Source organism: Garra rufa, chromosome 15, assembly GCF_049309525.1.
Source record: "Garra rufa chromosome 15, GarRuf1.0, whole genome shotgun sequence".
Classification (NCBI taxonomy): Eukaryota; Metazoa; Chordata; class Actinopteri; order Cypriniformes; family Cyprinidae; genus Garra; species Garra rufa.
In genome coordinates this window covers 18,384,084-18,410,979 of record NC_133375.1, presented here as the reverse complement: position 1 = coordinate 18,410,979, position 26,896 = coordinate 18,384,084, and the positions used below count along the sequence as shown (strand labels likewise).

Sequence of the window (26,896 nt, the reverse complement as noted above, 5' to 3'; positions counted from 1 at the left end):
TCCTGTGAATTTTCAGCAGTCATTACTCCAGTCTTCAGTGTCACATGATCATTCAGAAATCATTCTAATATGCTGATTTGGTGTTGAAAACAATTGTCCTGCTTAATATTTTTCTAGAAACTGTGATACAAACACTTTTATGAATAGAAAGTTAAAAAGAACAGAATTTATTTGCAATATATATTTTTGCAACACTGTTAAATTGTCTTTACATTCCTTCAATTTAATGCATCACTGCTGAATAATTTCTCCTCAAGAAATCCCTTACTGACTGTAAACTTTTAAATGGTAATTAAATGTATAAAATAAATCTGATTTTGATTAAGCACCTTCTTCTTTTTTGTCCTTTATTAATGGAAAGTGCTAAAACTCGGAAATCCAAATTGTTAACACACCAAACCGTTGGCTAGTTTCACCAGAATCAATCAAACAGCAATGGTTAAAACTCTCATAATGCTAGCTATTAATGCTGCCACGTGGAAAAACAATAAATAACAATAAGCCCATGGCCTTTTCAAACAAATCCACACTGGGATGTCTGTGGCTGTCAGTGAGAAATGATTCCAGCAAAAAAAGAGACTCAAATCCACACTGACTCATTAGTGCACACAGCTCACAGAGGTGATGTCATGTTAACTAAGGACCGCAAAGATGTAGGTCAATGGACATCATCATATACTCACGTTCACTCATACTCTGGAAGAAATTCAAACAATCCTGACTCACTCTTACTAAATGTGAAAATCGATTTGCTCATCTCTTTGAAAAAGGGCACAGATTCAAACCAAGGTCACTATGAATGGAACAAAACGATTCCAGACGTGAAGTGTTGAGAAAAGTAGCTTGGTTAGGAGTAATTGCTAAACAGTCTGCCAAACAGTTTTCTGCGCCAGCATTACACCATCACTGGGTAGAATGTCTGGAGAGACCTGGAAGAAGCCTGGCTAATATTTCTTCATGATAAAATGGGGACACTAAAGTGGTTTTCTCACCACATTCATATTAACTCTAAAATGTGAGACAAACCGGTCATATTTTTCATGTTATGTTCTTTTCGTTTGATTAATGTGTTTTTAACTATGTGTTGAATCAGTTTCCAGTTAAAGGGATAGTTTACCCAAAAATTTAAATTCTGTCATTAATTACTCACCCTCATATGGTTCCAAACCTGTAAGACCTTCGTTCATCTTCAGAACACAAGTTAAGATATTTTTAATGAAATCCGAGAGCTTTCGGACCCTGCATAGACAGCAATGCAACCACCACGTTTAAGGGCCAGAAAGGTATTAAAGACATGCTTAAAATAGTTCATGCGACATCAGAATACTTTTTGTGTGCAAAGAAAACAAAAATAACAAATTTATTCAACAATTTACAGACTAGAACCTCCATCTCTCTTAGTTCCTTGTCTCTATATTCTGCTTCAAATAAGTAAGGCTGGTACTCTCCTGAATGGGTGTCGAAGACTGAAACGGAAGAGAAGAAATTGTTGAATGTAGCGTGTAGTGCTGAAACCCTATTGTAATTGTTAGAGTGGCTAAGGATCAGCAATCTCCATGTAAAACTGATCGGGCAGACCAAACCGTAAGTCGTAGAGACTTGAAACTTGGAGGGATTGTAGTACTCACACCATCTACAACGTCACCAAGGCTCACCCCAATCGGCCTCACGGGGACGCTACAGCGATCAAAAGGACACAATCACTCATAACTCCTAAACCGAAATTTTCAAATTTTCAAAATTTTTCCTACTTTTGCAAACTAGTCCTAGAATTTTCACCCGATTGGAACCAAACAAGCGCCGGAAGATTCTCTGGAGAGTGAATAGCATTAATTTTGAAAAACCAAAGTTAAACTTTTGACTCTCTGTTGCAAAGTGAGGCCAAAACGTTCTAAAGGGGCAGGGCCACCTTTACTAAATGGCTATAACTTTTGAACGGAATGAGATATCTTCACCAAACTCACAATGCATATGTACGAGCTGAATCTGAGGTCACATGAAAAAAGTTGTGGAGCTTGGCCACTTAGTTGTGCTGTAAGAGGGAAAAAAACATAAAAACAGCCATAACTATGCAACCATTTGTCATATCGACACGAAAATTGGTACGCAGGGTCTTGGTCTAAAGCGGCTGTAAGGACATTTGCGTATCTCAAAAAACATGGCAGCCATAGGCCAATGAAATTTGAGCACCTATTAGACAAGGCTAACGGAGGTCGATCGGAATGAAACTCAGTGGGCCTGTTTGACTCATGGCCTTAAAGGCCTGAGAGATGGACGATATTGCATTTTTCAAGGGCGTAAACGATTGTATATTGTGTGTTTTTCACACATATGCACAATATTTGTATCATACGATAGACCTCCTAAATTCGAACAGCTTTGCCTATAGAACCACTGCTGTTAATCAAACCATTTGTTAAATGATTGAGAACATGTAAAAAACCTACTATTTACGAAATAGTCCTAGGTTTTTCGCACAATTTGACTATCTAGGTCAATAATGTTGACAAAAAATGTTGAAATCTACCTTTTGGGAAGCTATAACGGGGTCGTTTAGAAAAGAGGCCTTTCCAAAAATACCCAAAAGCCTATAAAGCCAAAACTAAAACTAAAAACTTCAGAAATCCTGGTGAGAGCATGCGACAGGTGATTCTAAACAAGCATGCAAAGTTTTAGGTCACAGCTGGGACTATAACAGTCATAAAAAACCCTGGTAATCACTTCTTGCAGCTATATTTAGGGGTTCAGTGTAGTGCTGAAACCTTCTTGTAATTCTTAGAATGGTCAGGGATCAGCGATCTTTATGTAAATCTGATCGTGCCGACGAAACCGTAAGTCGTAAAGACTTGAAACTTGGAGGGATGGTAGTACTCACACCACCTACAAGACCAGGGCCCACCCCAATCGGCCTGAAGGGGACACTACAGCGAACAAAAGTACGAAATTGCTCATAACTGCTTAAAGTGTCTTATGTCATTGGGCTCCTTGGCTCACAGCGGAGATTTGTTTGTGAGCCTGGTGAATTTTCGGGTATTTTGCTTTTTTTTTACCCTATCAGAACCAAACTTCTCTGGAGAAAAATTCTCTGGAGAGTGAATATCAATGATTGTCAAAAACGCCAAAATGTTCGAAAGGGGCAGGGCCACGTTTAGTAAAATGCCTATAACTTCTGAACGTCACAGGTTAATATTAAAAATATGTATCAATTATCAAAAACCTTTTGAAATTGACCATTTGGGAAACCATAACAGGGTCGTTTAGAAAAGGGGCCTGTCCAAATATACCCAAAAGCCTATAAAGCCTAAATGAAAACTCAAAACTTCACGAAACCTGGTGAGCACATTCAACAGGTGATTCTTAACAAGCATGCAAAGTTTTAGGGAGATTGGAATAGAGCTGGCACGAATGTAGTAGTTGCATTGCTGTCTGTGCAGGGTCAGAAAGCTCTCGGAATTCATCAAAAATATCTTAGTTTGTGTTCAGAAGATGGATGAAGGTCTTACGGGTTTGGAACGACATGAAAGTCAGAAATTAAGGACATTATTTTTATTTTTGGGTGAACTTTCCTTTTAAACTGGATGGTTTATAAAATCCATATTTATTATTTGGTTAATATTAAATTGATAGTGCCTCTCTCTTTGCTTTATACTTTCCTGAACCTGCCAACCAACCATCTTTTGATCATGGCAAGATAAAATGTGACAACTAAACTCTTATGTAAGATCTGGATAGCAGCTACCATGTTAAATGCCCAAATGTAAGGGGCAATGAAAATTTATCACACTGAAAACAGTCTACACAAAACCTGCAGTAAACTGCAAAATGCCTTGGCAGACTTGTTTTCATTATCTGTGGAAAAAACTCAGCACTTCTCATTGATCCTGATCCAAATCTATCATATCTGTTATGAGCGCCTTTCCATTGTCTTGTCTTAACATAAAATGTTAATTAAGAAAAGTACCGAGGGCTCTGTAACCCAGAGCAGAGGAGAGGCCCTGGTTAAAGTAATGGAAGAATGTGGAGCTAGATGCTGTGGGTAGCGCGGTCTGTGTTCGTGTGTGTATGTGTGTCATTAATGCACCGCTATAGTGCCACGTCATATTAATCTGAGAGCACATGAGATCAGTTCACAGCTGTGGGGTTCTGTGTGGCTTGACAAACACAGAGGATGTGTATTTAGTTGTCATGGATATTGGTCTCACCTCAGGCTGTATCGCTTTGAATACAGGAGCATCCATCAAAGTGATCTGACTCTGCAAAATAAAAGCTATAATTAAAAGATAGTTCGCTCAGAAATAATACTCTGTCATCATTTAATAACTTGTCATTCAAAACTTCATTTTTTGCATAGAAAACAAAAAGAGGTGTTCAGCAGAATGTTCAAGCTGCTCTTTTCCATACAATAAAAGCGGATGGAGAACGTTGTCATCTGTGGTCACCATTTGCTTTTATTGTATGAGGGAAAAAAGTAAAAAATGACCATAATGACCAGTGTTAATTGCGTTAACATATTTGAATAGGGCAATAATTTTTGTTTTACATGCACTTTTTTTATCTTAATGTGGGTGAACAGTTTTAAACATACTTTACGAAAGTACTATTGATTTCTTGGGGGGTGAAACTTTTTTTTACAGTGGAAAAAGTTACTTAATGCACCTTTAATAGAGCATGGTGGGTTTCTATAATTATAAAAAGAGCCATATCTAATGAATGGGTAATTAAATGCTTCCCTTGAGCTCACATATTACATTTATGAGATGGAAAGATGAAATTTCCTAAGTAGGCCATTGTGCACTTTAAGTCAGAGATGAATTGACATGGACTCAGTATGAGCAGTGATCTGATAATAAGTGCTGCCAAAGTCTGAGAACATTTTACTTTAATTACACTGATGCATATGTTTCAGAAAAATAACTGAAATATGTTGCCCTAGTTTCAAATCACTACAGTTTTCATGCCAAACCATCACCGAGTGGCATAAAGATGCATTTTTCCATTACAGATGATGCTTTACTAAGGTTAAAATATTAATGTCATATCATCAACTAATGTTGAAAAGTAAACAAAACTAACACAACTCTAACCTCAAACCATCAAAGATCTGGATTTCAAATTTGATTTTAAAACCAAAATTCAACTTCAGAAGAGACAAGAGACCAGAGCTTTCTGTGAGGAAGAGAGTGAACTTTAGGTTTCCATTTACTGAAAGTCTTTTTGTGTATTTGAACCCTTTCCAACAATGACTGTATGACTTTGAGATCCATCTTCTTACACTGAGGACAACTGAGGGACTCATATGCAACTATTACAGAAGGTTCAAACACTCTATGATGCTCCAGAAAGAAAAATAACGTATTAAGAGCCAGGGGGTGAAAACTTTTGAACAGAATGAAGATGTGCACATATTTTCCTATTTTGCCTAAACATATTTTTTTTTATTTAATACTGCCCTTCAGAAGCTATAGAAGATACTTACATGTTTCCCAGAAGACAAAATAAGTTAACTTAACCCTGATCTTCAAATTCAAATTCAAAGTTTTCACTTCAGTTTAGTACTAAATGAAAAATAGCATGCATTTGTATTAACATTTTGTACATTCTGCAAGCTGTATGTAAACATTTGACCTCAACTGTATTTCATAGATTAAAAAATCAACGCAGCGTCATGTTTTGACACTGGAACCATGGAACATTTCTAAGCATTTATACTTACAGCAAACTCCTCGGGTGTCACTTTGAGCATGTCAAACACCACCGCGTCAAAGCTCTTGGCAGAGTCCAAACTTCGTCCATCCAGGGACTCTGAACTACTGCTGTCCTGCAGGCACATGAGGAAGACAATTAGGCGTGAAAGAACTGAACATAATATCAGGGATGACATTTCATACACCTATAAAGTCCATATGGCCACTCTTCCTATGGACATTTAATCAGTTTAATTACCACTGTCCGTTTGAATTACTTCATTCCATTTGATTATTCAGCACAAATGGTAAAAATGGATCAGAATGCAAACACATCACTTTATTAACAGGCAATGTGCCAATCCAGCCCATATTGTAATTAAAACCAGACAAAAATAGACCACATAACAAAGGCCAGAGAGGGAAAGATACAGTCACAATGAAAAGAACGGTTTCTCCTCAGCAAATTATCCTGACAGATCTCCTTTGAAGTTCCCTCATTCCATCCAGTGTAATATCCGTAGTAATGTAAAATCTCAGTCTTATCTTCTAAGTGTCTTATCGGCTCTGTGCGCACTCTTAATTGCTGGAAGATTCGTTCATGTGCCCTCATTTCAGGTTATTACTATTCAATGTGTACACTACCGTTCAAAAGTTTGAAGTCAGTACGATAAGATTATCTTTTTTTTTCTTTCTTAAAAATAATAATTTTATTCAGCAAGGACGCATTACATTGATTAAAAGTGACAGTAAAGACTTCTTAAAGATTTCTGTTTTGAATAAATGCTAATATTTTGAATTTTTTATTCATCAACATTGATAATAATAAGTAATGTTTCTTGTGCAGCAAATCAGCATATTAGAATGATTTCTGAAAGATCATGTGATACTGAAGATTGGAGTAATGATGCTGGAAAATTAGCTTTTCCAACACAGATTAACTACATACAAAAAGTTAGTTATTTTAAATTGTAATATTTCAAAAACTGTAAAAATCTTACCAACCCCAAACTTTTAAATGGTAGTGTGTATTAATTATCAAATCTTAGTACGTTGTGTCTGTATTCATGGATGGTCTCGTGGTCTGGCTGTGAAACCATTCTTCTTTCTTAATCTAAGATCATTTTTCTTGTTCTGTAATATTACAAATTACTAGCACATTTCACTTTTTGGACATGAATGGTTTCTCTGCTGAATCTTTGAGCAAGACCTGCCATTTTCTGAAATATTTAATAAAAAAGATCACCAACATCCCTATTTTCCTAGCAGTTTTCTATGTTGCCATTATTCTTACATTTTTTGTGGGTTACAATGCTTTACAAACATAAACATTTGTTAATTTTTTTTTTAAATATTTGCAACCATAATGTGATGTTTTCTAGCTAGCCAACATAGATGAGGTTTCACAACAGTAATGTGTTGACTTAAAGAGATAGTTCACCCAAAAATGCATGTTTTGTCATCATTTACCTACCCTTATGCCATTCCAAACCTATTGATGGTCCCTATTGACTTCCATAGTATTTCTTTCCCTACTATGGAAGTAAATAGACACCAACAACTGTTTATCTTTTTCTGTGTACAATATAAGACAGAAACGTATTCAGGTTTAGAACGACATGAGGGTGAGTAAATGATAACAAAATTTTCATTTTTGGGTGAACTATTTCTTTAAAACACATCAACTGAAGGTCACCATTGTTAAATACAAAGCTTAAAAGACAGAGCCAACCATAAACTCACACATCATTTTCAAATAAACTAAATGGCCTCTAAGAAAATTGAAGCAATATGCATCATTGCTGCAATTAAATAAATCCCTAAATGGCTGTTTTATTTGGACCTCATCAATGTGAAAACAGTGTTTAAAAAGTTCTTTTAGCATGTCTTCTGTCCCAATGCAGACCGACCCTCTTACGAAACTGTCTCATTTGCTTTATAAAAATAAACAGAATCCATGCTGAAAAAATTGTCATTCCATAAACAATTACATCCTGGCAACATAATAATAATAATAATAAATAGACTTTATGTAGCTATGACTGGAAAACACAATGTGTCACATCTTCTAAACTATCCTTGAGTTCAATTTAACACAGTATGTCAGTGACATAACACTGTGCGACTGGAGCAGCATCCTGATCAGCACTGATGGGCCAACAAACTGCTATTTCTCTGAACGGATCCGATTCCCCTCAGTAAGCCAATATCATGTGATCTAACTTGGATGCTGTGCACAACATTCAGTTCAGACTCAACAGCGACCCCAATCAGTGTCTGAGCAATCACATGCAACACTGAGACTATAATAATCAGCTGTAATAAATCTCTCATTTACAATGCCTTGCGAAAGTATTCATACTCCCTGTTTTGTTATGTTGCTGGCTTATGATTCCTGCATCAATCCACACTCCATATACCATACTCACGAAGCAAAAACAGAATTGTCACAACTGAAATAAGTACATTGCATAAGTATTCATACCCTTTACTCAGTACTTTGTTGAAGCACCTTTATAGCCTTTTTTGTTAAGTCTTTTTTGGTATGATGCAACAAGCTTTGCACATCAACATTTGGCAATTATCTGCCATTCTTCTCCTCACCTCTTTACCTCTCAAGCTCTGTCGGGTCGGATGAGGGCAGACGCACATTTTCAGGTTTCTCCAGAAATGTTTAATTGAGTTCAAGCCCAGGCTGTGTGCTTGTGGTCATTGTCCTGTTGGAAGGTGAGCTTTCTTCCCAGGCTGAGGTTCTGCCTGGACTGGGTATCTTAATATTTGTGTGCATTGAGCTTTCCTTCTACTATGAATACTTACACAATGGAATAATTATTTTTTTTTATTTTTAATAAATTAGCAAGATGTTAAAAACTTGTTTTTGCTTTTGCCATTATAGTGTATGGAGTGCAGATTGATGTGGGGAAAAAAGTAATTTAAAGCAGTTTAGCATAAAGCAGCAACATAGAAAACGTGATAAAATGAAGGGGTATGAATACTTTCGCAAGGCACTGTTTTTTTTTCGCAAGGCACTGTTTACTGTCCATTATGCACAGTTTAATGTTCAGTGCTGATGGTTTAGCTGATTATTTTGATCAAAACACATAAAATAAAATGGTTGCCAGGTATAACGGTCATAGTTGAACTCTTTAGTAAACAAACAGAATGTGTTTAAGTACCTGTGTGTGGCGGGAGGTGATGCTGACGCTGGCAGGGAGTCCATTCCTCCTGTACATGCTCTCAGTCAGAAGAGAAGACCCAGATCCCAGCCTACCTCAGCTGCTCACCGCCACACACGACCTCTCAGCCATCCCTGGAACACACAAGCGCACACATTACACATTATTTATGCCTAAATAGGTATATTTAGCAACTTAGAAAACATTTTTTGCTTTACTACGCCTATTGAATAGAAATTATGGCTTAAAATAAAATACTGTATTTTATTCATAATGTATAAAAATTATTGTTTAACACACTGTGCTGTTGTATTTTGGATCTACTGGTTCTGAGGAGCAATGCGGAATATAGCCAGTAGATGGAGGTCTCTTCACTATAAATGCAGCGTCTCTCCCCTCAACATGACTCCTGCGTTTGCCCTACATTTTGCAAGCCAGCCATTTCTTGATCATAAGAGCCATATCCATATCATAGCCATATCATTAAAAGACCCCGCAGAGCTAATCTACTATGTACTGTTCAATGAAATCAGTGTGTATGGACAAATGCATTCTAGAATTGAAGTAACAGAAGGAATATCTCAAGTTTATTACCTTCAAAAACTGGATCTCAGCTGATTGCGCTTCAGGATCCAGATTTTCAGTTTGATAGTAAATGACCACCCAACATTTTCAAATACTGTTTACTGTACAATGTTAAACAAATGTGTGACCTTCGACCACAATACCAAGTAGCACGGGTATATTTGTAGTAATAGCCTAAAATACAATGTATGAGGTCAAAATTATCGATTTTTGTTTTATGCCAAACATCTTTAGGATATTAAGTCAAGTTTATGCTCCATGAAGATATTTTGTAAACTTCCTACTGTAAATATATCAAAACTTAATTTTTGATTAGTAATATGCATTGCTAAGAACTTCATTTGGACAACTTTAAAGGTGATTTTGTATATATTTAGATTTTTTTGCACCCTCAGATTCCAGATTTTTAAATAGTTGTATCTCAGCCAAATATTGTCCTATCAAACCATACATCAATGGAAAGCTTATTTATTCATAATCAGATCATTATCATCTTTCAGAATTTGAATTTCAAAAAAATGTACCCTTATGACTGGTTTTGTGGTCCAGGGTCACATATGTCCTTAAAATGAAGCACTGAAATGTATTACTATTACCAAAAAAAGCACAGGACCAGCAGTATTCTGAAATTAACATAAATTAACATTTCATTTTAATTGTTGTAAAGTTGTATTATTTGTAGTTTATTTATTTATTTAGCAATTTCCCAAGTACGACTTAACATTCCAGGGTTATTAAAGGTAACTAAAACAAACAAACACACACACACACAAAAACCTAAACCATAAAAAACATAATTGTTACTTAATGTTTACTGAAACAAAAAAAAACTACATAGACATATTAAAAAACAAATAAAATGACAAAACACAAAATTACTAAAACTTTAAAATGAAAAAAATACACAAATACAAACTATAATAGTATCTCAATGATAATAAAATAACACTGCACCACCCTATGTGCTCATTACTAGAAATAAAATAAAAAAATCTAAAGCAATAACAAACTAGAAGAGATGACCTCAGCAAATTCAGCTCAAGTTATGAAAGAGCAGTTTCAGCACTGAGACATCAAGAAGAAGTGTATGACAAACAGGCAGGAAAGGAAAAAGTTACTGTGCCATGCAATGCAGTTTCCATTAAGTGCTATTTGATATTGTATATAGATATAATGAGGCTCAAACATGAGGAAAAACATTAGCTTTAATATTACATTATCTAATTTTTCTGCTTATAATGTTAGTCAATGTTTTCGCAGGAATAAAAAAGTTCTTAATCATGACCATCCTCAAGTTGAATTTTGAATTTTTTTTAACATAGTATATCAAATTTCAAAATAATATTTTACTAAATGACTTCATTAGCAAGCATTCATTTGTACAACAACTAACAATATGTGTAAATTTGCATACCCATTTTGTTTTTCCAGATCTTTCACATGGCTAATATCTGCATGGTAGGGTTGCCGAAGGCCATCCCAAGCGGCTGTTCTTTAGTAATACTGAAAGAGAAAGAGAGATAACAGGAAGAAAGACATTATGATCATTATGAGCTCCATAAACTCTGACTTTATAATTAAAATACAAAGCATTCATCAGGGTGTAGCTGTGCAGCAGACTCTAGCACAAACTGTATCACTGGCAGACCATCAAGGTTAATTTCCACATTTTCACAATAATATAGAAAGCAAATGATTAAATGTATAGACAAATAGAATTGTGAGGTTTTTATGCTTCATGATTGATTGTTCTATAGTGTTCCAAAGTTAAATATCCCAGCCAGAGGTGTGGATAAACTCACTGTTTACCTGAGAGCAGGGGCATTTAACTAGTGTAATCGAGTGTGAAGAATTCAGTCAATACTGTTAGCACTCATGTTTGCTGTCCACAGGCAGGGCTGCATTTGTCCATATGGCTTGCTTGCGAATGCTAATTGCATTACATTAGACAAATACTAGCTAGCTACACTACTGTTCAAAAGTTTGGGGTTGTTAAAATGTCTTCCAGTTTCTGAAAGAAATGTTTATGTTCATAAAAGAGGCTGCATTTGTTTGCAATATTGTGAAATATTATTACAATTTAAAAGAACTGTTTTCAAAGCTGAATTTTCAACATCATTACTCCAGTCTTCATTGTCACATGATCCTTCAGAAATCATTCTAATATGCTGATTTGGTTCTCATAAAACCTCTATCAATGCTAAAAGATAATTGAGCAAATTTATTGGAAACAGTGATCAGTGATCAGTATCCTTTGGAAAATAGAAAGTTAGAGCTGTTATGTTCCAATGCACCATACCAGTAGCCATAGACACAGACTGTAACTACAACACAACTAATAGGATAACTTCAGCCAAACTGTAACCTTAACACATTTTGGATTGCTGCTTGGTAGCACATTTCCCTAGAGGTAAGGTAACTTGCTTGATACAATAAACACTGAATTAACACTAGATTTGTTTTGAATATATGCTTAAATGTTGCTTCAGATTGATATGCAATGCATAATGCATAAATCAGTCAATCAGTCAACCCTGACAGAGAGATCTGTACCCTGACATGAAGTACTGGGAGGTCTTGTATAACTCTTAAAGGCATAGTTCACCCAAAAATTAAAATTCTGTCAATAATTACTAAAGCTCTCAGATTTAATTGAAAATATCTTAATTTATTTTTTGAAGATGAACAAAGGTCTTATGCAGGACCTAAAACTAACTTTTTGGCACACCTGCCAATGGCCGGCGCTGTGATAAAATTTACAGGCCATGAAACTCTATTTGCAAAAACAGGCAGTTATTACTACTACAATGACTAAACATATTTACAGTGTTTTTATTTTATTTTATTATAGCTATTCAACATTACAGTATAACTGATTTTCTCCCAACTCTTTAGGCCATTTAAGACTTTATAAGATTACGTATATGGATTAACTCGTCAAAACCGCTCATTTGAACATAATTGTGTGTTTTCATACACTGAAGTGCTACTAGTGCGATGTCTGAAGCGGCTCAGTGTATGTGTACAGTCGAACGCGCAACCTTTAAAACTATACTTAACTGCACCGTTTAGGTGGTGTAACCCCAGGTATGTGTTGCCACATTTTCAGCTTACAAAGAATAAAGAAGGGAAAAGTTAATTTTCCGAAATAAAGCAGCAATATCTTCTCAGATAAAAGTTTTTATAATCGTGTCTAGGGACAGGTTGGTCATCACACTGCTCTGATCTTATCAGCCTGGTTGTATTCTATAATTTGATTCGATCTTGTCGCTTATGACGGAACAGCTGATCAAGATTATTTTGGCTTTGGAAAATATTATTTTATTCGCTTAGAAGCAAATCTCTTTAAAAACTGTCTGTTGTTTTCACTACAAAAAAAAACTTTATTAGAATTCGTAAAAGTTTTACCTGCCAACTGGCGACTGACACTGTTATGATTTTTACTCACATTTAGCGCTTGGCGAGTGTTAATTTTAAGCCCTGGTTTTACGGGTTTGGAATGACATATAGGTGAGTAATAATTATTGACAGAATTTTCTTTTTTTCTTTTAAGTTTTAAGATTACACTACCAGTCAAAAGTTTTTTTGTTTTTTTTTACATGGAAACTGACTGATGCTACTGGGAATAGGTTCTTTTGTTAGCTTTCATCTAATCTAATATAATTGGAAAAGTACAGCATTTCAAGTTTAAGTAGGTACGCTACCAGTCAAAAGTTTTTGAACAGTAAGATTTTTAATGTTTTTTAAAGAAGTCTATTCTGCTCACCAAGCCTGCATTTATTTGATCCAAAACACAGCAAAAACAGCTAAATTTAGAAATATTTTTAGTAGGGGTGGGCATAGATTAATTTTTTTAATCTAGATTAATCTAGATTAAATCTTGGAATTAATCTAGATTAATCTAGATTAAAATGGCTCATTTGAATTCTGCTGAAGGCATTCAGAATATGTGTGCTACCCAAATAATGACTAAACATGTTACACCGTACTTTTATTTTGACAGGTTGCTGTGAAGTTTCTGTGTATACAGTATGACATGATGCGAGTTTTCTCAAATGAAACCGTATAAGTGACACTCACAGCAGTTTTGGAGATTGAGTTTATCAGTTCATGTGAGATGCAAATGCCAAAAATTACCGGGAGCGTCACGTGTGTTTCAGTATGCGTGTAGTAAAAGCGCGTCTCCACCATTCATAGTATGAATTTCATACATACAGCTAGGCAAACGGAACATACCGGATTCATATTAAAACGGTCTTTTTGCATTTCAGTTTTCACAGACACTAGTCCATATCGCGATTTGAATTAAGTGACAGACCATATTTGATTTATGAATCCAAAAAACGACGAATTTACGTGGCATTTCGCGCTATAGTAGATTCGGTTTTTATGAATGGAGGACGACGTGATCCCGTCTGTGTTTTGGCGGAGGAGACATAAACGCGCGACCATATTCTATAGTCTTTGGTATACATCCGCGTTAAACTATCAAGGTGAAAGTCATCATAGCTTGCGTAGTTTAGACCCAGCTCCCAACCCAAATTTGAGAATAGATTAACGGCGATATTTTTTTTATCGCCCGATAAAAGTCTCACGTTAACGCAGCACGTTAACGCCGATAACGGCCCACCACTAATTTTTAGTATTTAAATTAACAGTTTTTGATTTGAATATATTTTATAATGTAATTTATTGCTGCAATTTTAAAGCTGAAATTTTAGCATCATTACTCCAGTCATGTGATCCTTTGGAAATCATTCTAGTATTCTGATTTTCTGCTCAAAAACATTTATTATTATTATTATCATGTTGAAAGCAGTAAATGTTTCAGGTTTCTTGATAGTTCAGAATCGAAAGTTCAAAAGAACAGCATTTATCTGAAATAGAAATCTTTTTTAACATTATAAATGTCTTTATCATAGCTTTTGATCAATTTAAAGCATCCTTGCTAAATAAAAGTATTGATTTCTACAAATAAATAAATTGTACTGACTCCAAGCTTTTGAATGGTATGGTGTATAATGTTACAAAAGCTTTTTATTTATTTCATCAAAAAAATCTGAAAAATAAATCACTAAATTGTTTTAAATATTGTTAATAAAAATTATAATAAATGTTTCTTGAACAGCAAATCAGCATATTAGAATGATTTCTGAGAAAATTTAGCTTTGATCACAGGAATAAATTATATTTTAAAATATGTTCAAATAGAAAGCAGTTTTTTTTTAAATAGTATAAATATTTTACAATATTACTGCTTTTGTTATTACTTTTTTTTGTTGAATTTTGGATCTAATGAATGCAGGCTTGGTGAGCAGAAGAGACTTCTTAAGAAACATTAAAAATCTTACTGTTTTTTTAACTTGAATACTGACCTGAGTTGAAACGGTACTTTTCCAATTATATTAGATTAGCTTAAAGCTTTTTCTAACAAAACAGCCCATTCCCAGTAGCATCAGTCAGTTTCCATGGACAATGTGCAAATATTTTTTCCACCACTTACTGTCACATCTAACCAATCAGAATCAAGTGTAACACTAAAATCACTAGAGCAAAGAATAACCTGGAATACAGTGATGTCTGTTTTTATCTAAGGTACCGGTCAAATGTTAAGCTGTTTTAAATTAGTTAAGCTTAAAAAAATGTAATTCATATGCTCTATTTATTTCTCTGTAATTATTCCGCTAGGTAATTGAATTTGACTCCTGTTTTTTCACATACAATGGCAAGCCAGGCTGACAAATACAATTAAAACTGTCCAGGTTCTGCTTGGCACTATCAAAAATGCAATACTAAAACACAAATTCTGAATTCAAACAGATGTTTCTAAATACAATGAGAGTGGATGAAAGCCCTAAAGTGTTTGAAGAAGACATCATGCAGGTTCCAGTGAAGATGGAGTATGAGCTGGGAGAGCAGACAGAGCATCGCCTCAAGGAAATAGGCGCCCGCTGTGTGGGGGAAACCTTAGACGTAGAGTACTACTACGATACTGACAGCTTCCAACTGGCTTCTACACAGACTTGGTTGAATCAGCATAACGGCCAATGGGGACTGATCCTGGCAGAAGAACAAGAGCTTAATCACGCTCAATCACACGACACCAAAACATTGGAAGCTGGACATTCTGAAGAAAAGAAAAGCAAAATACTCAACCAATCCCATCAAGAAAAATCAGAAACAGGTGCTGCCTTTAGAAAAACACCAAGCAACGAGTGTTCTGTAAAGGTCAAGTCCAAAAGCCAAGTTCAGAGAACATCAGATACATCTCTCATATACAGAGAACTAAGTGACCCATGCTCCATCATGCTGCATCTCTCAAAGTGTCTCCAGCTTTCTCTGACCCATAATGAAATGCAAAGTATGACCATGAAGAACTTTTTGAACATGGCCCGGATTCAGATGTATGACAGCTGGACCAGGACCAGCACTGTGAAGTACTCTCTGCCTGGTGGCTTCTCACTGGTGGTTGACAGAAACTACAGAATTCCCACTGAAAGTTCTTCTGCATTTTTGATGATGAATGCTGATGTGCTGCGCATTAGCAGTGAGCTGGAAAAGATGGATCGGATGTGTAAAGAACTAGGGCTGAAACCAAAGCAAGCTCAGATGAATAATTATAAACAATTGTTAAAGCCTAGCAGTTAGCACACTTGCTCTGACACAACAATCTGTAGTGGTCATGTTTCCGTGGCCGTTTCCACCGCTGACTAAAAAAAAAAAAAAAAAATACTTTATCTCACAATTCTGGCAAGTTTACATCTCACAATTCTGGCTTTTTTTTTCTCAGAACTGTGTGATACAAACTCGCAAATCTGACTTTTTTCTCAGAATTGTGAGATATAAACTCGCAATTAATGGAAATAAAGACACAACTTCTAAGAAATTAAGTCAGAATTGTCAAACAAAACAAAAAAAAAAAAATTCTCAGAGCTTGATATAACCCAAATGTGAGAAATAAAGTCAGGATTGCGAGATAACAACTCTATTTTTTTCCTTGCAATTGTTTGTATCTTGCAATTCTGACTGCTTTTCTCGCAATTGTGAGTTTATATCTCGCAATTGTAACTTTTTTTCTCAAAATAGTCATATATAGATATAAATTTGCAATTGTGAGTTATAAAGTTTAGTTTTAAGTAGGGTTGTTCCGATTCCGATACTAGTATCGGAAATGCCGCCGATACCACAAAAAAATCTAGCATCGGAATCGGCGAGTACTTGAACCCACGTACCGATCCGATACCATTTTCTTAAGATGTTATTCCCGCTAGCAAATCAGAAGCCAGTTCTTCTTCGCGGCTCAGAATGCAAACAGTGTTGCCACAAGCAACCACTGTTTAGAGCAGCGAAGAAGAAATACAAATGTGCTAGCAGTTTGTCCGCTAAAACGGCGGCATGTCTCATATGTAGGGCTTTATGATTTCTGCGATGCGGAAAACACGGACGGAATCGCGGAATCCAGTCAAAATGTAACTTACAGTTTAACGCGGAACGTCACGGAATTTGTCAAAGTTTGATGCATTAATCAAAGGTAGTTCATTACACTTAAATCAAATCGTGATATGGACTAATATTAAGCCAAAATCCGACTGTTTAAATATGAATTAATGCGTGGTTCTGTGTTAATGAATTGTACAGGCGCGTGGTTTGTTTACTCCTTGTACTGAAGCGCGCGGGACACGGTAATATTAAAGGGCTCCAGACTGTGACCAATTTTTCTGCCAGTGTTACTAATTTACATGAGCGGTCACACTGGCGTGACCACCGCGTTGTTCAACTCATAAGCTCTGCCATTTCTGTCTCAGATGAGAAACATAAAATGGCACGCGAAACGAAAGTGAAACTAACACGACACGTTTGAGCTGCTCAGCGCTGACCGTTTATCAGCTTGGACTGCAATGCAAACAAACTTGCACAAACCCCGAACAGCTTTATTCGGGAGCCAATGTTGATTTTGCAACACTGTTACTGCTGCGAGATGCAGTGAGGAGCATTTGAAAATGCCGCACAATGAATAAGGTTGCTGCGAGATCTAGTGAGAATCTTTCAAATTCTGGCCAAAATTCTCTGTTATAAACAGGGCTGATGTACGTCAGAAAACCAGATTAGTAATACTAACTATATGAAAAAATATTACTGTCAAATGTATGTCATATAATAAAAATACTCTAGTTCACTGTATATGTCATATAATAAAAGTTCAATGTATGTCATATAATAAAAATACTCTAGTTCACTGTATATATCACTGTATATTTGTTTTATTAAGGAATAAGTCTGAAGCACACAATAAAATAATTTATTAGTATTATCTACAGCTGTACAATTACACACCCAGGTATCGGATTAGTACTCGGTATCGGCCGATACCCCGAGCCCAGGTATCGGAATCGGTATCGGGAAGGAAAAAAGGGTATCGGAACATCTCTAGTTTTAAGGGGAAAAAACTGATATGTTCTCAGAATTGCAAGTTTACATCTCACTATTCTGACTTGATAACTTACAATTCTGAGAAAAATCAGGGCTCTACAGTGCGACCTAATTTCTCAATGGCGCGACTAAAAGAAATCTGAGGCTGCACCAGTGCGACCAGCCATTCGAGGGCAAAAAAAAAAAAAAAACTACTACATGCGACTGAAAAAATATTTAGGAGCACCATGTGCGACTGACTCGATCAGCATATTTGTATTTGCGCTCAGGGGAGCTTTAACGGTTTCAGACATAGACATACATATTACAGACATAGCTCACGAATCCTTTCATAAACAAAGTGTAGAGAGTGTGTAAATAAGAGATTGATTGTTCACTATAGAGAGCTTCGTTTGTAAATGAGATATTGATTTAATACAACAGTTAAATAAACAAGAAGTTATTATTAAGTGACTTACATTGTCTGACTATAATACTATTGCCTGATTTTGCTCTATTTCGTTATCAAAAGTAGTCTGAAACAAGTTACAAAGCCGCTGCGCATCTCCACTCAAACACAGTGGTGTTTTGTTTATGAATGAACGTGCGTTTTTAAACGAATCTAGTTGAATGAAGTGCTCCTAACAAGAAAAGCGTAGACCCCTGGATTGACAACTTTTTCATTAAGTTATGGCCTGATCTGTCTGAAAATCATAATCAATGCTCTGACACGGAGCCATCAACCTCCCAGGTTATGTCAAGCCCCGGTCCGGAGACAGCATTAGATAATGAGCCACATGCAATCAAGTCCAAGCCAGAGAAATTTTAAGTTTAAATTTCAGCTCAGTGAAGCACTTTAAGCACCAATACTTTTTCAGTAAGTTACCTTTCTTGTAGAATTGTGCTTCAAATAAAGAACTTTATGTTGACCAGATTGTTAGTTAATCATTTACAAGTCATTATTGCCTATATGGACAGTGATTTAAAAAAAAAAAAAAAAGTGAACTTGTAAAACTGCTGTGTTAAATGCGATTCGGTCGAAAATTTGGATGCACCTAACTTTTGTGCTGGTGCACCTAAGAAAAAAGTTAGGCGCACTAGTGCAATCAGTGGAAAAGGTTAGTCTAGAGCCCTGACAATTGTGAGATATAAATTCACAATTCTGAGAAAAAAAAAAGCCACAATTGAGAGTTTATATCTCGCAATTGTGACTTAATTTCTCAGAATTGTGACTTTACATTTTTGAATTGGAAGTTAATGTCTCGCGGTTGTGACTTTATAATGCAATTGTGAGTTTGTATCTCACAATTCTGAGAAAAAAGTCAGAATTACAAGTTTGTATCACGCAATTCTGAGAAACAAAGTCAAAATTGCGAGATATAAACTCGCAATTGCGAGAAAAATATCAGAATTGTGAGATAAAAAGTTGCAATTGTATACTGTTATAAATGTAACATATATATATATATATATATATATTTTTTTTTCTAAATGCTAGATTTGCAATGGTAATAAGTTTTCACATTTATCATCACAGTCTATGAAAAGGGTCCGTATAATAGGCATATTATATAATATAGTGTTATAAAACTACATTATATAATAACAAAAAAATACAACATAATATAATATAGGGCTGCACGATATTGGGAAAAAATTACATTGCGATATATTTTTTTCTTGCAATATATATTGCGATGTGTACAAATTCATTTATGTTCATCAGGTTGTTTTGAACTGCTTAAAAATCAAATAATAATTCAAGAATAATTGGGGTAATTTTGTAAGCATTTTCAAAGAATAAAAAATGTAAAAGTACAGTATAATCAAAACCCTGAAATAAAATACTTTTTAAAGCTTATTTTGGGTAGTTTCATAAACAGTTTGACTCACCTTATTCACTGTCAATTCAGGCAAATCAAGGCTCTAATATGAAATTAATAATGAATGTTGCTTTTACCCTGATGAAAGGGAAATCAGCTTCTTCATTTCACGAAAAACATTAAAAGCTTAGCCAAGATGGAGGAACAGCTGATCATAGCTGTTACAGGGATAACATTTTTTAGCAGCAGAGCTACTGCAAGCAATTTTTAGTTTTGGAAATCCATTTATCTTTGTTTATTTATCTTTGCTGAAACTTCCGCGTCTTTAGGAGAGCGCGGGTCATGGTTGCTTAGCAACGGCAGACGCCACTCTGCCACTCAAGTTACAGAGCGCTTTGGAAAGAAGGAGAAAGCGGCGTGCCTAGCGTTTTCCACGCGTTTTTAGGCGCGACATGTGAACGGTCCCTTAAATTCGTAGTGTTTCCGTGAGTTGTGGCAACAACTGCCAGGCACTCCCGACAAAGCACCTGTTTTTGGTCAGCAGCATCCTTTTTGTATCCAAAATACTTCCATATGACCGACGTTGCGTTTCTTTTTGCGACCAAATCTTCCATTTCGGCGCTTTTCTCCCGTCCCGCGCTCATTTCGCCATGAGCACACAGAGACTGCATGCATGAAGTAGGTGAAGCAACGTGTGCATTGTAGTTTTTAAAGAACCTTTAAACATGAGTTAATTACTTTATTTTAGAAAAATATAGATCTGTGAATAGAAAGTTTAGAAATATAGAAAGTATATTTTTAAATCAGACACACATAATTTTTTTTTTTGCCCTGCATCGTGACTGCCACGATGTGACTATCGCGCATGCGTACATCGTGATGACGATGCTGAAACGATCTATCGTGCAGCCCTAATATAATATGTTACTGTACTTTATAAATACACTTTTATTAATGGATAAAATGCCCCATTAAGCCATTTTTAAGGTTCCTAATATTGTCTTGGAAGTCTCCTACAATAAGTTTACATGCATGCAAGGTCAAACAACGCTTTTGTTTTCTTAAACCATGCATTTAATTTCACCTCATATTCCAGCGATTCTCAAACGATTCGTTTGAAGCAGTTCAAAGATTCAGTCTCTCTAAACCCCTCCTTTCTGTGAGTCTACTCTCCTACCCAGTCTGTTGTGATTGGTCTACTGAATACAGTGTGTTCACAAAAACAATACGCCCTTTGCCAAAGCTCCGTATTTTGAACACTCAGTAGAAATATAAACATCTATTATTTATCATATTTACAGGTTGTGATTCAGTGGAGCCAGTTGTTTCAAACAAACAGAGTACTGAGCCATCTTTCAAGAGCAAGCGTTGTCGGAAAAATGTTCAGAGTTGATTTTTTATCTTGGGAGACATTAACTTTATTTATCCTGCACTTTTGGCTTTACAACTTTGCAGAACATTTGTATTCACATACAGCTACATTACACACTGAATGAAAGGCAATATTCCAAATGGCATAATAGGGGCACTTGTCTTTATTTTTGTTAATGTAAAAATTTCATTCGAATGCAAAAATGTATATTAACTAGGGCTGTCCCCGACTATGAATTTTCATAGTCGAATCAGAATTTTCGAATCTTTCTATAGTCGACCGATAGTCGAATCATCTAGGCTTATGTGCGTGTGTGAATGAGTTGGGAGGGGCACGACACTATAGTCAGCAGGAGGGTAAAACTATTTTTATTTTATTTTATAAGCGACCAAAACTGCCTGCCAACTGACAGACAAACTTATTTAGGTTTAAATAAAAACACAGAACGCGTCTTTTAGTTCTAAAAACGCGAGGCGCACAGCACTGCCTTTTTTGGTGACTTAATGAAAGAGCAATGTGCTGCAGTTTTTTTATGTTGCTAAGCAACGACCAAAACAGCTGTCCTGTCAATCAATTCAAAGGATTATAGCGCGAGCGCTCTAAAATCGTAGTTTTTTGCTGTTAAGTAAACTGTCATATTAGCAGAAACCCTAAATAATACAGCTCCGGGTTACCCACGATAGACACCAAAGGTTTCTCCTCCATTTCTTGGAGTCTCCGGACTTTTTAAGAAACGGTAAACTTTCGCCATCACAACAGAAGGCCCGCCTCTCCATTCATTCGATTGGACAATGGAAAAGAACGCGAATGACGTTGGGCGTTTTTCCGCTCAGAGTTGATTTTTTTTTTCAACTTCAGGCGCTCAGAGCGCTCCTGCAAAACGCGAGGCGTGCAGAACGCTCACTGCCAACAGAAAACCATTCAAAAGAGGCGCCTCCAACTGCAAAAACGCGTTCGGTGTGATCGCCGCCATCCCTGCCGTCAAGATGGTCCTCATCTCGTCATGCATCAGGGAAAGTGAAAAATAAATTAGTCACAGGGGTGGTTGGATTTATTCACAAACACGTTAAAAATATTTATTGAACGCTTCTTTCTTTTCACTTTTGTTTTTACTGCATTATCATAATCAAAGGCTGTATATAACTTATTATAACCGTACAAAACCAGTAGTTCTGTGTGCAATTAGACATTGAGCACCCCCATATTGGCAAAATGGTATGATGCTAGTTTCACCCGCGAAGATTCGACTGTGAGATCGGTGGTCGAATCAGGCTCCGCATATCGATGCATCGAATCTTCGACTATTCGGGGACAGCCCTAATATTAACCAAGATTAAAAATGGTGTGAAAGTATTCACTGTTATTGCAGTAACTAAATTTAACAATTATAACTCTAACTCTAACTGTAAAGTGTTATCAACTTTTTTAACTACAAAAAAAAAACTTTAAAACAACCACATTGTTCTGTATTAGGTTACTAAAAATACATTTTTCCAAACTAAAACTACCCAGGACAGCTGAAATCATCATTTCAAATAATAAAACTACAATTGTTCTCTTTGCTCTCTAAAGACTCACAGGTTTGATTTTGCCCCATTTCATCTAAGATACAGATTCAGCACAGTTTCTATGGCAACTGAGAGCTGTAATGCGTTCATATTTTTTATATCACACACGAGGGCAGAGCAGTCTGCAGGCAACAATCTGCCACATTGGATGTCCGACATGTTCAACATTGGCAGTGTTTCTTGCCCCTGACTCCAGAGGACCCGCTGTATGGCACATTTCCCTTTTTCTAGTAACAAAAGTATAGATCTCAACAATACAACATTTATTTCATCTGACAGATGCCTTTATCTAAAGTGACTCACAGTGCATTCAAGTTATAAGTTTGATCAATATCTGTTGTTCCCTGGGAATTAAACCAATGACCTTGTCATTGCTAATATTCTGCTTTACCAGTTGAGCTCTGGGAACTCTAAGGTCTCAAACAAACAGAAAACAAAGGTTGCTCCTGAAACAATAACAGATTTTCTCATCAGCGCTTGAAGCAGACAGCAGATTTCACGGAGGCGTAACACACAACAAAACAACACAATATAGTGTAGCAGATTTTTTGGCTACCCTAGTGCACACTTGAAAGTTTGCCATCGACTCTAAACATTGAATACAGGAGCAATCCACAGCAAATGAGACAAAATAATAAGGAGGATAAGAAAGAACACATCTACTATATTAAATATACTAAAAGTATATTCACTGGCAAATTACACAGCGGTCAACCACTACATGGTGAGAAGAAAACATTGTTAATGTTTGTAAACAAGTAAAAATAAGCAAAGGGGAAGGAAATAATTGCAATACATAAATAAGATGCCAAAAAAAGTCTGCAAGCTTTGCAGGAAACTTGACTTACTCATAGCTCATATTAAATTTTAATGTCATGTAAATCCATTAAACATTACATTTAACAGGCAAGTAATTTGTGAGTGTATTTTGAATTATTAATATCTATAACAGTATATGAATCATTTTCATAACTGTTTGTGTGTATACATTAACTACTGATTAGTAGTGTTAACTGTCATGAAGATATTAATGTTGAAAAATGTTTTTATATAAAGCTATAGCATAATCTTTAACAGCTAAAGGTGCATAAAAACTTACAGTCACTTTGTCTTTAAACTTTATTCACTATTTGTATTATTTATGAACTATTTGTATATCTTGGAAGAAATAATTGGATGGCTACTTACTGTTGGGACAATTTCTGTTTAGAGGTTCTCAACCTAAAAAAAAACCCAACTCTAAAAAAACAAAAAGATTCTTTAAATGTACTGTGATAAAATTTGTGTCTATCCTATACTATCTTGTGTCTATCCTAATAAGTATCTATCCTACAAAATAGGTCCTTCAACGTTTGCCCTGATAATAATCGTTGTCTCATAATAATTTATAATAATTAAATTCATAAATAAATAATATATATATTTTTTTAATTCTCTACTATCCCTTTAATTATTGAGATAAATTGTAAATAAAAATAATAAAGATTTTTCTTGAATCTAAAAATAGTTTAAAACAAGTAAGGAAATATTTTATATAAGGGAACTTCGAATATTGTGTTGGACAATGAGAGGCCCTCAAGTCAACAAAGTTGAGAACCACTGCTGTGGAATGTGTATGGACATATTTTATTAACAAGACCCTGTCTTTGTTATAAAAATGTACAAGGTACAGTCATATTATGTGCCACACTCTACTATGGGATCAGTAAATTAACTAAACATGTGATAAACTGTTATAGGTGTGTAAACCAATAGAAATAGCCATTATTAATTTATTATTAATTATTAATTAACTAAGTATTAATATTACTTGCACAGTCAGTTAATGTATCAGGTACACTGAGATCACAGAAAAAATACAAATAATATTATTTTAGATACAGTTGAAGTCAAAAGTTTACATACACCTTCCAGAATCTGAAAAATTTATGTAATTACTGTGTTGTTACCTGAATGATTTTGTTTAGTAATAGTTGAGTAAGAGTTCTTTGTTTGTCATAAACAGTTAAACTGCCCTATCCCACAATGACTGTATGATTTTGAGATCCATCTTTTCACACTGGGGACAACTGAGTGACTCCTAAGCAACTATTACAGAAGGTTCAAACGCTCACTGATGCTTTAGAAGGAAACACGAGGCATTAAGAGTGGTGGAAACTATTTGAATATGAAGATCAGGGTAAATTTAACTTATTATGTCTTCTGGGGAACATGTAAGTATCTTCTGTAGCTTTTGAAGGTCAGTACTAAATAAAAAATATGATATTTAAGCAAAATAAAAAAAAATGTACACATCCTCATTCCGTTCAAAAGTTTACACCCCAGGCTTTTAATGCATTGTTTTTTCATTGTTTTCCTACTGAAGCACCAGTGAACATTTGAACCTTCTGTAATAGTTCTATATGAGTCCCTCAGTTGTCCTCATTGTGAAAAGATGGATGTCAAAATCACACAGTCATTGTTGGAAAGGGTTCAAATACACAAAAAAAGCTGAAAAAACACTGAATTTGTGTGACCTGAAGAACAGCGGGCAGTTTAACTGTTCAGGACAAACAAGAGACTCATGAACAACTATCACTAAAAAAAAAAAAAAAAAATGTTGCTGTGGATCATTCAGGTAACAGGGTCATTATTATTTTCTTTTGTGGACTATATGTAAACATATTTTATGTGAAATATCTTATTCAGGCCAGTACTAAATTAAAAAAACAACATGCATTTTGTATAATCCCTCTTATTTTGATAAAATAAGTAACATTTTGTAGATTCTGCAAGGTTTATCTAAACTTTTGTCTTCAACTGTATATGCAACTTGCATTAAACATTGCCAGATAATAATAAACAACCACTTAGCAAATCAATTTCAGTTTCAAGTGTAACTTTAATTGGATGTAAATTGTTAATATTCTGTTACGAAAGAAGAGTCTATATTGATACTAATCATTCATCACAATTTATCCGTAATCCTAAATGTAACACACTTCCATAAACTGGATGTATAATATGAACCCTGGACTCCCAGCACTTTCCACAATGCAATGTGAAAGTGCAACTACTGTAACACATAAACACAGGTGCTTTCCAAAGTCAAGGTAGACTCTCCAGCCCATAACACCAGCCACGTAAACAAACACAGAAGAGCCTGGATCTTTCCGAAATCCCCATACAAAAAAGCTCTCAAAACCTACAAATAAGCATATACACATCAACAAAAGCACAATGCAGAACAGCTTCAGGGAGTGTTTTGCTTTAAGCTGTCTGTCATCACCCTGTCAGTTACAGTATTGCTGAGATTCTCAGTTTTATTATTTACATCATATTTATAATGGCTGTTTTCATAATATGACAGTGCAGGTATAACTAGCAGAGCAGATTTCTGAATACTGATGAGCCACCACATAAAAATCTATTATTCAATCATCCACTTTGCATAGAACATCAAGTAGAACAGTATCTTTACAGCAAACTGGTATCATAACATCTCAACATAACACCGTGACAACGAGCACCCTGCATATGCACGCTGTTTTAGATGTAATGGCGCCATGCATCATATTGACAGTGTGGTACCCAGCTGGGTAGAGGCAGACGACCCCCCGTGACGCAACTCCATCCCTGCTGAAGCTGTTTTCATTTGCGCTTGATGCTCTTTACACATACAGTCCAGTTCAACTCACCTGTCAATGAAAATATGCCACTGTCCTCGTCCCCGCCGTTGAGATGTACGCGCCGGTCAACGCGAAGCTTATGTTGCTGTACTGCAGCACGACCTTAAGGACACAAAAATCCAATTTGAAAGGATTCACTCTCATCCACTGGCCAATTCTAAGCCTATTTGAGTTATTCTATTCCGTACATGGCCGTCGTCTTTGCAGCCAGCGTGTTTTGAGCAGGTATGATGCCAAACAGTGAGGGCAGTCCTGTGTGTGGAGACGATGTTATCGGATGGTGGAGATGCGGGTCATTTGCCAACAGCTGGGCATCGACATCAGGAAGTGTTGTACCCATACATTTTGATGGGCAGAAGCTTTGACCAATCCCGTGGTGTCTGGGTGGACGCCAGGTTCCGCCCTCATAATTGAATGACCAATCATTAATTAGGTCAATACTGTCGCGCGCATATGTCTCCCTGTGCAGAGTTGAAAATATGTGTGGAAAGGGTGCCGCTGGGTAACAGGTTTGTTCAATTTTGATGTTCCTTTAAAGAAATGTAGTGTTTATTTTTAGTTTTTTTTTTTTTTATATTATTATTTATTATTATTTTCTATGGTATTATAAT

At 35.7% G+C, this 26,896-nt stretch overlaps 2 protein-coding genes across 2 annotated transcripts in view; one reads left to right on the top strand and one right to left on the bottom strand.

Moving 5' to 3' along the window:
• Positions 1-26,578, bottom strand: part of ralgps1 (Ral GEF with PH domain and SH3 binding motif 1) — a 164,786-nt gene extending 138,208 nt beyond the window's left edge. Inside the window, exons 1-5 of the mRNA XM_073819499.1 lie at positions 26,295-26,578; positions 10,860-10,948; positions 8,861-8,994; positions 5,714-5,818; positions 4,203-4,253 (exon numbers count right to left, since the gene is read on the bottom strand). Coding sequence (XP_073675600.1) covers positions 4,203-4,253; positions 5,714-5,818; positions 8,861-8,917 — 213 coding nt within the window. The 5' untranslated portion in view covers positions 8,918-8,994; positions 10,860-10,948; positions 26,295-26,578. The remainder of the gene's footprint in view (positions 1-4,202; positions 4,254-5,713; positions 5,819-8,860; positions 8,995-10,859; positions 10,949-26,294) is intronic.
• On the top strand, positions 15,281-16,062 carry LOC141287671 (uncharacterized). Its single transcript, XM_073819817.1, is given in 3 exon segments — positions 15,281-15,634; positions 15,680-16,034; positions 16,037-16,062. Coding segments are annotated over 3 exon segments (735 nt in total).
• Positions 26,579-26,896: the final 318 nt, after the last annotated feature.